Here is a 16,410-nt window from a genome sequence, read left to right on the forward strand (position 1 = left end):
ATATTTTAGTTTCTGTTGATTTTCAAAGAATAATCAATTGTAAAACATTGAATAACTAATAAAATGCTCCAAAAAATACAGTTTTTTTAATTGCACTGATCAAAACCTTGTGTCATAAAAAAAACTTGTAAGTCACAAAAACTGCCATCTGTAAAGAGAACTTTGTTTATATTTAGATAAGACAACATTGTACGGCATTCAGACAAGGAATGGCTGATCTCATTAACTTGGAATGGTTAAGAATGTTTGACCATCAAGAACTACAAGTTCTTATATCTGGCGCCCTTGTTCCTGTTGATATAGCAGATCTCAAACACCACACAAACTATTCAGGTAAATATTCAATAAGGGGAGACAACTTATATTTCAAACATGATATTTTTAAACACATGTTAAAATTATGATATTATATGTAAAGTTAATTTAAAATATGCTGCTCTATCAGGTTTTCTGTATACTAAATTGAATGGAATTGACTTAGTCAAGCAATAATTAATGAAAACTAATAAGTATAATCATTTTATAATGAACCTGTGGGAATAGTTTGCTTTCCTGAAAGTTTTTACTAAAAAGTAGATAGATGTACACAAGAATTCAATATCATATTGTCATATGTTGTGACATGTTATAGATGATACTTTTACTAAATTTTGTGAATTGGGTAAAACAGTAATTATTGTATTTAGTAGATTTTTTGTTTTTTGTTATGTTTGTATGAATGATCAATTGATATAAGAGTGACTGCATCCTTATTCCAGGTTGTATTATAGTTAAATGTTAAATGATCAACGAATTTGACATGAATTTCAAATTATATTAAGCAAGTAATAATCAATCATTAAGTTATGATTGTTTATTTTTAGGAGGCTACACATCAGATCACAGAATTATTAAGTGGTTTTGGGAAGCAGTAGAAAGTTTTACAGACCATCAAAAGAGACAACTATTAAAGTTTGTGACTAGTTGTTCGAGACCACCACTGTTAGGATTTAAAGTAAGTGTGAAATAATTCAGGAAAAGTACAGTTACTGCTTATATTTATCAGTTAAGACAATTATGGCCTTTCTACAAAGGAAATGATAGTAGAAAATCATCATAGTTTTAATTTGATTGTGTGCTGAAACAGACATGTAAGTTGAATATATGCCAAATTGCAATGAGACAGCAACCAACCACACAAAGAAGGGAAACCAAGATAGAATTCAAGAGGTGTCTTGCAGAACTTTGTTACAAAATTTTACTGTTTTTTATTGTTTGTTGTAAATGAAATGATATATATTTAAAAAAAAAGATTAAAAGCTTACAATAGCAAAGAGATAAACCTATGTTCATTATGTTTTCATTGTAAAATTATATACAGTATGATAAAAAATAAATTTTATATTATCTAGGACCTGTACCCAGCATTCTGTGTTCATCATGGTGGAAGTGAAGAACGTCTTCCGACAGCAAGCACCTGCATGAATCTCCTAAAACTTCCAGAATTTGGCAATGAAGAAACACTCAAAAATAAACTGTTGTATGCCATTGAATCAGGTGCTGGTTTTGAATTGAGTTGATTGACAGCACACAGTTTAGGAAACATTATTTATGAATTCTGTAATGAGATATAAATATGCCTTCATGTCTGATTTGTTTTTGTCAATATTAGGGATGTTGTTTCTTAAAAATTACTAACTTTTAACATAAAAGGAGTAAAAACAAATCTTTTTAGTCTGTGTATTTACTTTTCTTTGTATTAAAAACATTGAGATGACTTTTTACACCAGGAAGTAATTCAAACTCATTACTACATAGAGTATAAAATGATGAATTTATGAAAAACTAAAGTTCATACATGGTTACTTTTGATAAAAAGACTGTTTCAAATATAAAAAAAAAAAATTCATTGATTTTCAGTTTTAGTATTCCAGTTCTCATGTTATTGTTACAGAGTAAAGACTTTTCAGGAGTATAGAACTAAACAACATTGAATGAGTTTTATTACAAAATCAGATCTTGTTAAATAGTTTAATATGATCATATCAGTATTATTCTCAACATTTTTTGCTTTATCCATATCATGCAGACAGAAAAATGTGTATCAATTATAACATACTGAAATTATCTATGAACAAAATAACATGTATATATGTACCTTGGTTTGTGATAGTTATATGTAATAACCAACTTATTACAGTTATTTCAGCCATTTATGAATGTATTGACATTAAATAATTATGGATTTAGGTGATACATGTACCATGATATATCGTTTAGTAATTTATTCATTACTGTACATTTAACAAATGTTATCCTTTTCTGTAAGATTTGTTAATGTATATTTAAGTTAAGTCTTTCAGTATTTATAAAGTTAACTTTTTTCGTTTTTACTATTTAATGAAAAGTTCATCAAACATTGTCAGCTTGTACTTGAACACTTCATGTATGAAAATATTTACTGCTCAGTGCTGAAAAAAATAAAGGTTTTATGCTTGTCAACAATTAATGCAAATAGATATATATTCTAGCTTGGGTATATCTTTTACTAAGAATGTTCAAATTTGGTTAAGTTCTATGTTTTACCTGGGACAAGTATAATAGTCCCAGGTTTTACCTTATTTTTTCAAGGAAAAATGTTTTTGATCTTTTGAATAATGGCCTGATTAGTGTTGACCTTTAGAAATCTCAATGACTTTTTACCAACATCTTGTTTTATTCATTTTCAGGTAATGACATTTTCTTTTTCATTACATGCTTTAAACAGAAACTGTGATATTTTGTTTTAAACATGATTTATATTCTGTAATTATCATCACTTTGAAAGGTACAGAGTAAATGTGATTTTTTGTTTGCATTTCCCCTGCACTATTCCTTTTAAAAGCAATGCTCTAAATGAGTCTAAAAAATGTCCAGAAAGGTAGTCAAAATTGGTGAAACTGTTTTTGACTGTTATTTAAGATTTATTTATAGATAAATGTAAGCATATTCATTACATTTAAAGATTACTGTACGGAATTTGTTTGGACATTTTAGTCAGATAGTTATTATAAGAAAATATTACCACACAGTTAAGAATCATTTCTTTTATTTATTATGTTTTAAGTCTATTATTTGTGTATTTTGTTGGATGGATTTTAAACATGTTCAATAAAGTAAAAGAACAAAATGTGATTGAAGATTTTTTTTTATCTTGAATTGAATAATGTACTTTTTGAAGATATGGTATGATTGCAAATGAGACAACTCTCCATAAGAGACCAAATGACACATATATTAACAACATTAGGTAACCGTATGCAACAATGAGCAAATCCCATACCGCATAGTCAGCCGTAAAAGCCCCCAAGATGTCAAATGTTAAACAATTCAAACAAACAAAACTAATTGCCTAATTTATGTACAAAATATGAATGAAAAACAAATATGTAGCACAGCAACAAACCACACCCACTGAATTACAGACTCCTGACTTGGAACTGTTTATTTGTGATCAAAACAGTTTATCAGACATATGTTAATGATCTGATCAGAGCCCTCTAGTTACATGGTATCAATCATTTAATACCATAACCTCTGATGATGTTATTAATGTTGCTTGAGATTATCTAGACTTATACTGAGGTTATGAGTTTTAATCTGGAATGAATGTTTGACTCCTATCTTAATTGACTTGGATTGTCACTTTTCTTGCAGAAGGTAGGGACTCTTTATTGATACTCAAACTTTCTCCAGCATTAACAAATGACAGCCACAATAAAGCCAATATTCCTGAAAGTTTTATAGTTAATAATTATAAGGAGGCTCACGGGTATAAGATTTTCAGAAAAAAATCAAATTTATTTTTCATTACAAATTTTATTAATTACCTTCAGTAGTTGTTACTTTATCATATGGTACAAAAAACATTCCAAAATATCAATTCGTGTTGACCCCAGGTGACTTTTAAAATGTAGATATTATTGAAAAAGCTCCAAATTATCTCCCTTTGGTGCAAAAATACCATTTTTCGGCGTTAAAATTGAAATATCTTGTTTAACTCATCGGTGACCTATATTTCTTAGTGTTGTTTTCCAATAAGCTGTACATAAACTAAATAATTGTAAAATTTAAGCGATTTCTGTAATTTAGTTCTATTTTTATTTCGATATTACCGATTTCTCCTATTAGTTCAACAGAAAAAATTTACAAAAATGTATGCTTTTTTCAAAAGCAGATTGTGAGCGTAAATTAACGGTGACCCCATTTTTTTATTTCATTTTTCTATTAAGTATAAGATAAAGATCCTTTATAGAAAAATATAGCGAAATCCTATATTAAATAAAAAAATTGATTTAGACCAGCGAGCCCCCTTAAGTCAATATATTGTATGAACATGAATGTCCTGCAGATAATAGATTATGAAAAATTATGTTCATAGAATGTATAATTCTATGATATAAATGTTGGTACCTAGATTAACTATGCATAGTTTTAGAACTTTTCATATATTTTTTCTTACCTTTTATATTTTCCATTGCAAACTTGTTTTATTCTCTTTAGAATCATCTGGTTTGAAAAGGACTAAGGCTTAATTTGGCTATTTTAATATAAACAGGTTTACCTTAAAAGCTGTCTTATGACCCAGTGGAATGACTAGTATCACCGTTGTTATTAATAGAACAAAATTGTATGTGTTCAATGAACCAGAACCAAACAAATATTTCAATCAATTAAACTAAAAGTGTCCAATTGCAACCAAACTTTGAATAACAAATGAAAATTATTATAAATAATTACCAATCTTCATGAAATTTATCCAATGTGGGACAAATTGGAGTCCTTGATTCCTAACTGAATATCAAAGATTTCAGGCACCATAGAGAATCAGTTATTTGTATGCAACAACATCCAGTACTTGTACCTTGATTACAAAGTCAAAGGTCAAGGTCCCTCAAAACCTGTATCCTATTCAAATGCAAGGTCAAATATCAAGGTCACAAGCCTATTATGGAAAATAGAAATTCAAATTGGGGGATAGTGAACAGATATTCAGGTTTGCAGTAACCGAAAGATAGAACAGGTACAGCAGTAAAATAATTGGGAAAACACAGCTGTTTTTATTCTATGGGAATTTGAGGAGTAACCTATCTTGTTCTAAATTGTTGATGTTGTATGCACAGCAAGTGAAACACTTAACTGTTTGAAGAAGGTAAGCTAATTGAACCAAAATAGAATGTTTGGTTCAGATTTGTAGTAATGATGAATGCTTTAAATGAATATATACTGGTACTTTTCTTTTAAAAAACACAAGAGAACTCTTTTTGTCAGGAAACACTGTCAAACATCCAAACATACTATCCACACTGATCTGTGTCCACACTTGTACTTTTCTTTAAAAAAATTGCTACATATCTTCTTTATTGAACAAAAAAAACTAAAAATATCATATAAAACAATCTTTAATATTTTTAACATTGCACTCTATATATTTTATAACAAATTTCTGGCAAGCAAATTTCAAACAATATAGTGCAAATAAACTGTTATCTGAGGCTCAGACAGGACCAGTGACCCCATTTGAGTCTCCTCCGGTTATTTTTCTTATCTCACTGAAGGCAAGAACGGCTGATACAGTTGTCATGACAACAGAAATCAGTGCTAAACCAAAGGACCATGACATAGATGAATTTTGTTGAGAGAAGTTCATTCTGATAACATCGATTATACTATCTTTGACCTTGATGGCATACACTATCATTGTCATCATCTGTAAACAGGCTGGAATGTAAAAGGAAGAACGGTATTAAATAGATAATTTTACTAATCTTTGTATGTCCCTATAGGTCATCAAGCTCTTCACGTTTCCATGTATTTGTACATATCACTGGCTTTCCAGTGTTTGAGTTTTAGCATTGATGCCCGATGATTTTAAATCCAAAAAAAAAGCTTCAGACGCACACAATTTATAAAAAGAGAGTCATTGCTATTTGAATGTTGTTATTGGCATATGTGTTGAAAAAATTCCAGTACTGTGGAAGACAGCCAAATAGACATGACCAGGCATTAACACTCGAATGTATATCAACAAATTGCAAAGACATACATTTGTAAAATGCAAGCGATGTGTAGTACGAACACCCTAAAAAAATCTGGAGTGAAACCGATTGCTCTCGGAGTATAAGGATGTTGCATTTCTATGTTCTTTTGAGTTGATGATAGTACGGAATGGTTCAGTGTATGTCAATTTGTTTGGTTTTATTGGGTTTCTGTCTCAATGGTGTTTACATCTGTCTCCTTTTATTCATTGGTATGTCACAACTATTCATCATGCTAAAAGTTGTTGATTTAGAAAAGACTTTTTAGACTAATAACCAGCTTTCTGTATAATTCAAATGCTTTTTGGGTCTTCTCAGAATTCAAAGCAGCTTTTTCAAGACAGTCTTCGAATAAAAAATTATGCTTATGAAATAAGGAGATTTGGCATGATTGACAAAGAAACGAAAATTCACCAGAGTTCAAATGAAAAAGATACCCTAAGCCTAATCTTCGACTAAACGCTAGAAATACCTTCACGTCATGGAAACAAAATATCGATTTTTCCAATTCACATTCTATAAATATATAACATTGAATTACCTACCTATACTCAAACACAGCAAACATAACGACAATGTAAGAGAGAACATCGTAGACGTCGAGGTTGGACATTTTATAAAGATGATTAGAAATACTACAGTTAGAACATATCCAAAAATACACATCACCGAAAATGCCTGAACAGCAACTGCAAAATCTGGAGATAAAATGAAAAGAAAAGAAATATTTACATTGCTTATTTTTCATTAGGTTGTATTTATAGTATATAAATACAAGTTTTTCTCTCTCGATCTTAGAGAAAACAATAAGTAGCTTAACATTTCTAAGATATATAATTTTGATAACTTTCAGCACACAAACTAGTAGTCTGATGTTATTTATGTATTATAGTCATTTTGTTTATTTTCTTTGGTTAAATCTTCTGACATCAGACTCGGACTTCTCTTGAACTGAATTTTAATATGCGTATTGTTATGTGTTTACTTTTCTGCATTGGCTAGATGTATAGGGGAGGGTTGAGATCTCCCATACATGTTTAACCCCGACGCATTTTTGCGCCTCAGTGTCCCAAGTCAGGAGCCTCTGGCCTTTGTTAGTCTTGTATTATTTTAACTTTTAGTTTCTTGTGTATAATTTGGAGTTTAGTATGGCGTTCATTATTACTGAACTAGTATATATTTGTTTAGGGGCCAGCTGAAGGACGCCTCCGGGTGCGGGAATTTCTCGTTGCATTGAATACCTGTTGGTGACCTTCTGCTGTTGTCTGCTCTATGGTCGGGGTCCGTGTAACACTTATCAATTCACAGTTTTAAAAAGTTTTGAAATTTTAGATTTTTAGAATTTAGATCAAAGTTTTAAAATATCAAATTTCCAAATTGTGTAAAAGTTTTGAAATTTTGAAATTTCAACCAAATATTTAAAATATTAAAATTCTTAATATCATTTTTAAAATTTGATAGTTTAGAAATTTGATCAAACTTTAAAAATACTAAACCTTATGTGCAATTTTGATTATTTCACTTTTTGAAAGTTTGATTTTTTAAATTTTTGATTAAGATATATCAAAACTAGAAAAGGGGCGAAAAGAGGGGTACCTGTAAACTGCAAAACGAAGTAAAAGCGGAACGAAACAAAACAAAATAAAATGAAAACATACTGATACTTAAAAGTATATCTATATGTTTAAAATAAAACCACAGCCAGACAGTTGTAAGCGGGGAAAAAATTGGATGACAAAATAAATTCGTTTTAGAACAAGACTCACGGCTCTGATAATTGGATATAGAAGAGCTAGGATACTGTTATAAAGTATCTACATAAACTCATCGTAGATAAATAACAGAATGTAAATTTTGTATTTGCGCCAGACGCGCGTTTCGTCTTCAAAAGACTTATGTAATAGTTGCCGCTGTATCTATATATTTAAAATAAAACCACAGCCAGACAGTTGTAAGCGGGGGAAAATTGGATGACAAAATAAATTCGTTTTAGAACAATACTCACGGCTCTGATAATTGGATATAGGAAGATGTGGTGTGAGTGCCAATGAGACAACTCTCCATCCAAATAACAATTTATAATGACCATTTTACTTGCTGGTTTCCAAAAAACAATTTATAATGACCATTTTACTTGCTGGTTTTCCCAGCACCAATATTTTAGGAGTAACAGTAAAATCTGATCAACTCGCAGTAGGTCAAATAATATGGTTAGGTTGAGTATATATTTATATATTTTCTACTGAACTTTAAGCAATAAAATGGCTCAATACATGTTGTATTATATTTGATTTCAATTTTTTTTTCTGTTTTGCTCTACGAATTCTTACTTTCTGCAATCATGTCGGCAGATGAATATATACTTCCATGTACATTTTAAACGATCTCATCTTTAACGTTTTAATCAACTATTTCTGTTCTTTATAAATGGTTGGCCATAAATATTTAGCTTTGAGTGTTCCTAAAAAAGGTAGATCCAGAACAGCGCTTCGGTCGTATTTTTTAACGTTTTGTTTTCATTTTTTATCGATTGCCTGACGATCATACACATATTGCTTTGTATCAATGATTCCAGTTCCAAGTATTGGTACGGTAGGAAATCTGAATTCATGAAGTATTGGTACGGTAGGAACACTGAATTCATGAAGTATTGGTACGGTAGGAACACTGAATTCATGAAGTATTTGTACGGTAGGAACACTGAATTCATGAAGTATTGGTACGGTAGGAACACTGAATTCATGAAGTATTGGTACGGTAGGAACACTGAATTCATGATGTCGCAATGAACGTTGTGCTAGTCTGGAATGTGGGAGGTTTTTGATATCTTTTTTTATGCTGAAATTAAGAGTAAGATCAAATATAAGTAGCTTGGAGCTAGGATACTGTTATAAAGTAGCTACATAAACTCATCGTAGATAAATAACAGGATGTAAATTTTGTATTTGCGCCAGACGCGCGTTTCGTCTTCAAAAGACTTATGTAATAGTTGCCGCTGTATCTATCTATCCTTTTGTAGGTGTCGGCATTTTTGAAAAATATTTTCAAAAGTTTATATTAGCGATAAATGTTCATCTTTTTGGGAATCTGATATATAAATATTGTCACTAAGGTGACACTTTCAACTTGGCCGGATACTTCCACGAGGGGCTTCAATAATGGTACATAAAATATTCTTATCCCCAATTCGATAAGAAAAAATATTCTATGCAAGCATAGGACAAAATAAAATATTTTGAATTCAGATGTTCCCCATGCCTTATAGTGTTGAACTAAATTATTTGATTAATAGTGATGAAAAACTTTATAAAATTATTAGCGCTTAGCGCGATTTTTTTTCTTTTTTTTTCGCTTCGACATAACAACCATATCCCTATTTTTGAAGTTAAATTGTTGCTCCCTTGGACAACGTTTTACTGTGCGTATTGCTGTGTGTGTTTTTTTTTTATTCTACATTGGTTAGAGGTAGAGGGGTAGGGTTGTGATCTAAACAAACATGTTTAACCCCGCCGCATTTGTGCGCCTGTCCCAATTCAGGTGCCTCTGGCCTTTTTAGTCGTGTAGGATTTTATTTTTAGTCCATTGTTATATTTTGGAGTTTAGTAGGACGTCTATTATCACTGAATCATCACTGAACAAGTACACTTATTTGTCTAGGGACCAGCTGAAGCAGGCCTAGCACAACGTTCATTGCGACACCATGCATAAATTTAGTATTCTTTCCGTATCAGTAATTGGAACTGATATCAATCATAAAAGGCAATGCAATTGATAAAAAAAGAAAACAAAACGTTGAAAGTTGCATGCAACTGAAGCGCTTTTTCTGGATCTACCTTCATCAGGAACGTCAAAAAGGCGAATAATACTAGTCAGTTGGCCTACTGCGAGTTGGTCAGTTTTCACTGTTACTTCTAAATGTTTGGCACTGGGACACCAAATAGCTCTGAATTATATTTGTCTCAAACTCTCACCTTGTATTAGAGATTTAACTCAACTTATTTGATGCCGGTTCAAATAGGTTTGAATATTGATATATTTCGTGCTATTTATTCCAAACTAAGAATGATTATAATCAGAGCCGTGTTTACAGGTACCCCTCTTTTTTAGCCCCTTTTCTATTTTTGATATTTTAATCAAAAATTTAAAAAATCCAACTTTCAAAAAGTGAAAAAAATCAAAATTGCACATTAGGTTTAATATGTAAAAAGTTTTATCAAATTTCTAAACTATCAAATTTAAAAACGATATTTAAAATTTTAATATTTTAATTATTTGGTAAAAATTTCAAAATTTCAAAACTTTTACAAAATTTGGAATTTTGATATCTTAAAACTTTGATCAAATTTCCAAAAATCTAAAATTTGAAAACGTTTTAGAACTTTAAATTGTTAAGTGTTACACGGACCTTCGGGTTGTTGTCTTTTTGGCACATTCCCCATTTTCATTCTCAATTTTATAGGTTGTGATAGTGTAATGGAAATAAGTAAAATGGGTAAATACAAGATTTTCTTTGAAAATAATGTCGAAGTTAACTACATAACAATATTATGACATAACATTTTTGGGAGAATTCGGTGTGTGATCATTCCTGTGTGGTCGCTCTTGTTGATAAGTTTGTAACGAAGCGATGCATTTTGTGTTTGCCAACTTAATATCATATTGAGCATTCTGAATGAAGTTAAATAATAAAAATAAATCAAAGTACTGAAGTACTGAACATCGGATGACCGCAGGTTCTTGTGGATAGTCAAAAGCGCATGTCACAGAAACAGATCACATCTCTATACCTGAAACTTGGGTTAATTTACAGAGATATTTTTTTCTAATAGAAGTTCGTGCTTGGATGATGAATAAATGACAGGAAATTCAACCTCACCGTAATAACTATTATATTGTAGTGCAAGAAATCAGTATACCTTGGACTATTATACTTATATAATAATAGTCGTAGAGAATACACTGGTTTGTTGTTATATAAGTTATTAATATTACGATTGCATGTATATATAATTTTCATCTATTTGTATGTGATAATTCTATTCTACTATTATTATAGTGCAGTGGAAGTGCATGGTGGACACTCTTCTGTAAAAAAAAAAATCAAAGCCTTAAAGGCTGTTAAAGCAATTGCTGCCATGTTAATGTTTTGGGGACTTTTATTTTTCATCTACATATATAAGAATTAAACCTGACAGGACATGGTTGTCTAGTGAAAAGCAAGAAGGTTTTGACTTTATGTCAATAAAAGACTTAATTTACCAGGCTAAAGTTGGGGGTAATTATGGATTATCCCCTGGTAGTGATTGTAACTCGGCAATAATTACTTTTATTTATTTAATTTTAACAATTTTCATAATTAATTTAAATTAACCATTCAGTTAAAACATTTCACCTTTCGAGACGCTGATGTTGAAAAATGGGACAGAAATAAAATAACTTACAAGACATAAACATGTAAAAAATAAATATATATTTCAGCTTACTAAAAATATTTTCATAGTGTTACTTTGACATCATTTCTTAAAACTAAGTCCAACACATAATTGTTCATTTGATATGTGTCATCCTCATGCGATACGAGAAGTTTTCATGTCGCTAAATAGTCTTCTTGTCGCTTAATTTATTCTTCTTGTCCGTTCTTGACGCTTCTTGTCGCTAACATTCTTCTTGTCGTTATTAGTGAGACCGCTATTTTTAGATTACAGGTGGTCATTTACACTACACGTATAACCTGTGTAGTGATTTTTATTTTACGATAAATTTATGAATGAACGATAATTTTATGAATGAACAAGAGCACCTGGCCTCTTTCTGAAACACCAATTAAACATATAAAATCGTATTTATTAAGATATAATTCAGTCAAATTTTCACCACTAAATCAACAACTGAAATGATTCCGTATTTTGTTGAAACATCGTACAACCGGAGAACAGAAATCGCAGGTATGAAAATGCACTTTTTTCACTGGTGTTGAAAACCCAAAACTAATTTGACTATAATTTATGAATGAAGGAAATTTAAGCGATAACAATACATCGGAGTGACCTCAAGGTCATCATCTGTAAAAACGCTTTAGATGCACCAAATGTATAATGCTTTATATTTCTAATTTTACGACGGTGTATATCGCTGTTAGTCACCGAAAATCTACCATCAACTCACAAGTCAGTTTTTCCGTACTTACAAGAAGATTTATAACACACACATTGCTTTAATTCTCCGTTAATAGATTTAAAATTAGAAACTAATAAAAAAAAAAAACTTCGCTTCCAGCTGTTACCTTTAGTAAATGTTGACCGTGGGTTGATTTTGGCAAAGTCTCGTTTGATCTTATAGTTCCTCGTTAAGTATTTACATCCTTGGCTGATTTTTTTTTTTTTTTTTTTGTGTTTTGTTTTTTTGTATTGTTTGAGTGGGTTTTTTTGGGAGGGGAGAGGGGTTGAGAGTTGCTTATGCCTGATTAAGGTAAATCCAGAAAAGCGCTTCAGACGCATAAAGGGTCAATCTATGCTTAATACTCCAGTTCTGGTAATATATCTGGCATCATTATTTTTTTGATAGTTCTATTTGCATTTCATTTTCTTATTCATTTCTAACGGATTTTTTCATTTTATTTCTTTTCTTACCAGATTTGAAGGAATCACATTTCCAGTGGTTCGATGTGGTTTGGAAGAGACATATATTCCATATGCCCGTTTTCACTTTGGTTCCACATAAAAACCATTCATTTGTAGATACTGCTATCACAAACATTAAAGCTGATAGATAAAGAGTTAGAAATGTCTGTATTCTACAGGAAACCTTTTCTATTATTTTTGAAAGGAAAGGACTGCACTTTAACGTCCATGGCATCTAAATTAAAATCGAAATTGCAAATTTACAAACAAAAATGATAACAGTTTTATTTCAACATCAGTAAAATGTATATGAGGGGGGGCAAGGGGGGTCCCAATAACAGCAAAACAGCAAATTGATTTGGCTCATAACAGATAACAAGGAATTAAAATGGACAAAAACAGATAACAGTAAATGAAATATTAAAATAATTCGGTCTTTGACAAATCAGTATTTGTTATTACGGATATAATCCTTTGTAATGCATTCCATTTTCTATGACTTTGTTTTTAGTATTAATTTATGTATCTAGAATGTGTTTAAATTACTACTCAATATATAATAATATTTTTTATACGCTCGTTTACGGAACGTATTATGGTATACTGTTGTCAACATGTCGGACATTAACTCAAAAACTCTTTAACCAATTTGCTTTAAACTTTGGGAAATTGTTTATATCTATTGACGTGAGCTCCTTTTTTTTTTTTTTTTTTTTAATTTTAGATTTTAAGTTTCTGGGTAATGGGTTTTCATTCAATAAAATTGGTGTTTTTTTTCAGTTTTCTGATAAAATCTCAAAAATGCTTTCACAAATCAAGGAATTTTGGTGAATTGTTTATATCTATTAACACGAGGTCACTTTCAATTTTTATAAATTTTAGATTTTACGTTTCCGAGTTAACGGGTTTTGTTAATTAAAAAGGGGGGGATTTTCCAGTTTTCAGACATTAACACAAAAAGTGTTTCCAGCAGTTCTCATGAAACTTTTCTGAAATGTTTATATCTATTGTTGTAAACTCCCTTTCGATTTTTATTAATTTTAGATTTTATATTATTGAGTTAAGGGATTTTATTCATTAGAAAAAGGTGGTATTTTCAGGCTAGTTTTCAAAAATAACTCAAAAATGCTTTCAGCAGTTCTCATGAAACGTAGGTGTATTGTTTATATATATTGACTGAAGCTCCCATTGTTCCTGATAAAAAAAAATTACCTAAAAGAGTTTGAATATTCTGACTTTTTCTAAATGACCATTTAATGAGGTGTGTGAATTTTTCTTAATAAGACTATGAATCAAAGTGGTATATAGGTAGAAAAATGAAAAGCACCAATTATAAGCATGCAATTTATCAAGTACTTTGAATGAATTTTGACACTCCAAAAGCAATTTATTCCACTATTTTCAAAGGCCTTATTTGAACAATTTTTTATCAGCTTAGGTTTTTGATTGTACCAAGTGTACTAGTAAGTAGAATACATAGTTTAGTAGGAAAACAATGGCTTGAAACGAAATAAATCTTTGTTTGTAATGAGTTATATGCAGCTTCGGACCCAAGTACATGGTTGGAACTTTCATTGTACAATGCATTTGGTTCTGCTTTGAAAATAATCACAGAGCTGAGTCTATGTACCATGTTATATAAAAGGTTAAGTGGTTGTTAGGACCTAGTCCTTAATTGAGATCCTTGTCAGATATTCCTGGCCATATGTTTTCCTATTTGTCATATTAAGAATTGTTTTAATTTAATATGTTCGTACGGGAAACAAGGAACATTATTCTCATACAAAAAAAAATTAAGATAATTCTAAATACACATTCATAAAAAAATGGAATTTATTACAAAGGATAATCATAAGATATACTTGAATTGTCCTGGACCTCACTTCTGAGATGGGTATATGTTAATGGAATCCTTCTCTGAATACGGGACAAACATATTAGTAGTGGTAGACCCCAATGTCCAATGATCTTCAATTTATACCGAATATTGACTGTAAAAAAAATGCTAACATTCCAATTTTCAATAACAGTTAACAGCAAATACATTATCACAATAACAGATAACAAAAAAACTAAAAGCCCAATAACAGCTAACAAAGAATAAGACAATAACAGCTAACAGCAAATATATTTTCAAAATAACAGATAACAAAGAATTAAATTGCCCCATAACAGCATAACAGTTAAACCCCTTGCCCCCCCTCGTATATATACATAAACGAGCAAGCAACCAGACAACACGGTTATGCAACAACAAACAATTTCAGCAGTGAAATTCAAGTTGGGTGCATGCATGTCTACTCAGTCATTAGTTAATACTAAAACCTGCGTAAACTTTGAAATTTTAGAATGGTTTTGGAATATTAATTAAGAAGTTACAACAGCTGAAAATGAATTTTGAATAAAAATAGTTGCTTTTGTATTGTGCTACATTATCTGTTTCCTTTCTTTAATATTGGTGTTGCTTTGTTCATTTTTGATACGTATATACTACAGAGGCAAGTAGACAAGAAATATGAAACACAAATTCTAATTGCAATTATCAAAAATATACATATGAACCAATACCTATATGGCGTTTTTTCTTGATTTATCGCAAAATATGCAATCGTTTCTATATTTTTTTTTTACTAAACACATTGAAAAAAATAGATGTGGAATTCGTATACATTGTATAAAGGACTTGACTATTGATTTGTTCCAGGAAAAAATAATTTCCGTTAATTCATATAGGCACTGGTTTAATATTTTCGAGTCATTTTGAGCATTATACTAGCAGATTTGAAACATATTTTAAAAAAAAATACACGAAAAAAATAGAAAGAAGAAAAAACACAATTTTTCCTACCTTTACAAGGAAAATTCCTAAAATTTTAAATCTAACATTGTTTCCTCCAATAAAAGTTAAACAAGTATATAGCGCATGAAAGAAGCGATATATGTCAGATAAATAATTTTCGAATGGTATAAATATTAAAGTTTATGAGAAACAGTTTATGTTGATGTAATTTTCTGGTATAAAAATAATTATTTTTCAAACAGAGATGAAATGCTGGGACTCGCCAATTAATTATTTTGTAATTTTATAATCAGATGTTATTGTGATTATAGAGAAGGAAGTCGGGCGAAATATTATTTAAAAAGATATTAAACGCTCTAATATATATAACAGCAACCCTATTCAAATAATCATCTGACTTTGATAATTAAGTTCATTCAGTAAGTAAAATGGGGGGGGGGGGGGGGGGGGGGGGGTTTAAAAAATTGATATTATGTGTAAACTTCTGATGAAAAGTCAGATGTCCTGTGTTCTGACGGAATGGACAAGGAATCACGTAGTTGCTGCTGTGTAAAACCTGAATATCCTTATATGAAAAAATTTCCCAGCATATGTATATATGAATACACAAGCATCACAGTCATTCTAATTGTAAATGAGACTTTCGCTTAAAAAAAAAAGTGAATTTAATTGCATTGCATAACATTGGCATTGCATTGCCTTGCAATTGTAATTGTAATAGTATTGCATTGCTATTGTAATTGCATTGAATTGAATTGAATTGAATTAATTGAATTACATTGCATTGAATTGAATTGAATTGAATTGAATTGAATTGACTTATAATTGCAATCGTAGTTGTATTGCTATTGATGTGATATTGCTATTGTAAATGTATTGCTATTGTAATTGTAATTGTATTTCTATTGTAATTATTATTGTATTGCTATTGTTA

At 30.4% G+C, this 16,410-nt stretch overlaps 2 protein-coding genes across 2 annotated transcripts in view; one reads left to right on the top strand and one right to left on the bottom strand.

Moving 5' to 3' along the window:
• The window catches only part of LOC139493448 (ubiquitin-protein ligase E3C-like), a 29,462-nt gene extending 26,314 nt beyond the window's left edge, over positions 1–3,148 (top strand). Inside the window, exons 22-24 of the mRNA XM_071281855.1 lie at positions 177–333; positions 864–994; positions 1,392–3,148. Of these exons, the coding sequence (XP_071137956.1) occupies positions 177–333; positions 864–994; positions 1,392–1,559 (456 nt within the window). The 3' untranslated portion in view covers positions 1,560–3,148. The remainder of the gene's footprint in view (positions 1–176; positions 334–863; positions 995–1,391) is intronic.
• Positions 3,149–5,402: 2,254 nt separating this feature from the next.
• Positions 5,403–15,590, bottom strand: LOC139493484 (uncharacterized). Its single transcript, XM_071281914.1, has 4 exons — positions 15,525–15,590; positions 12,686–12,911; positions 6,602–6,754; positions 5,403–5,739 (listed from the first exon to the last, which is right to left on the bottom strand). Exons 2-4 carry the CDS (start codon positions 12,909–12,911, stop codon positions 5,516–5,518), a joined length of 603 nt encoding a protein of 200 aa, XP_071138015.1. The 5' UTR covers positions 15,525–15,590; the 3' UTR covers positions 5,403–5,515.
• Between the last annotated feature and the right edge of the window lie 820 nt (positions 15,591–16,410).

Source organism: Mytilus edulis, chromosome 1 (assembly GCF_963676685.1).
Source record: "Mytilus edulis chromosome 1, xbMytEdul2.2, whole genome shotgun sequence".
Classification (NCBI taxonomy): Eukaryota; Metazoa; Mollusca; class Bivalvia; order Mytilida; family Mytilidae; genus Mytilus; species Mytilus edulis.

What these genes read in the sequence shown, in the direction of transcription:
- LOC139493484 (XM_071281914.1), bottom strand. Translation starts at nt 12,911, where the DNA reads ATGCCATGGACGTTAAAGTGCAGTCCTTTCCTTTCAAAAATAATAGAA. An exon ending in ATGTGATTCCTTCAAATCTG is followed by an intron (nt 6,755 to 12,685) that starts GTAAGAAAAGAA and finishes TTTTATCTCCAG; the next exon opens with ATTTTGCAGTTGCTGTTCAG. An exon ending in TTTGCTGTGTTTGAGTATAG is followed by an intron (nt 5,740 to 6,601) that starts GTAGGTAATTCA and finishes TTTACATTCCAG; the next exon opens with CCTGTTTACAGATGATGACA.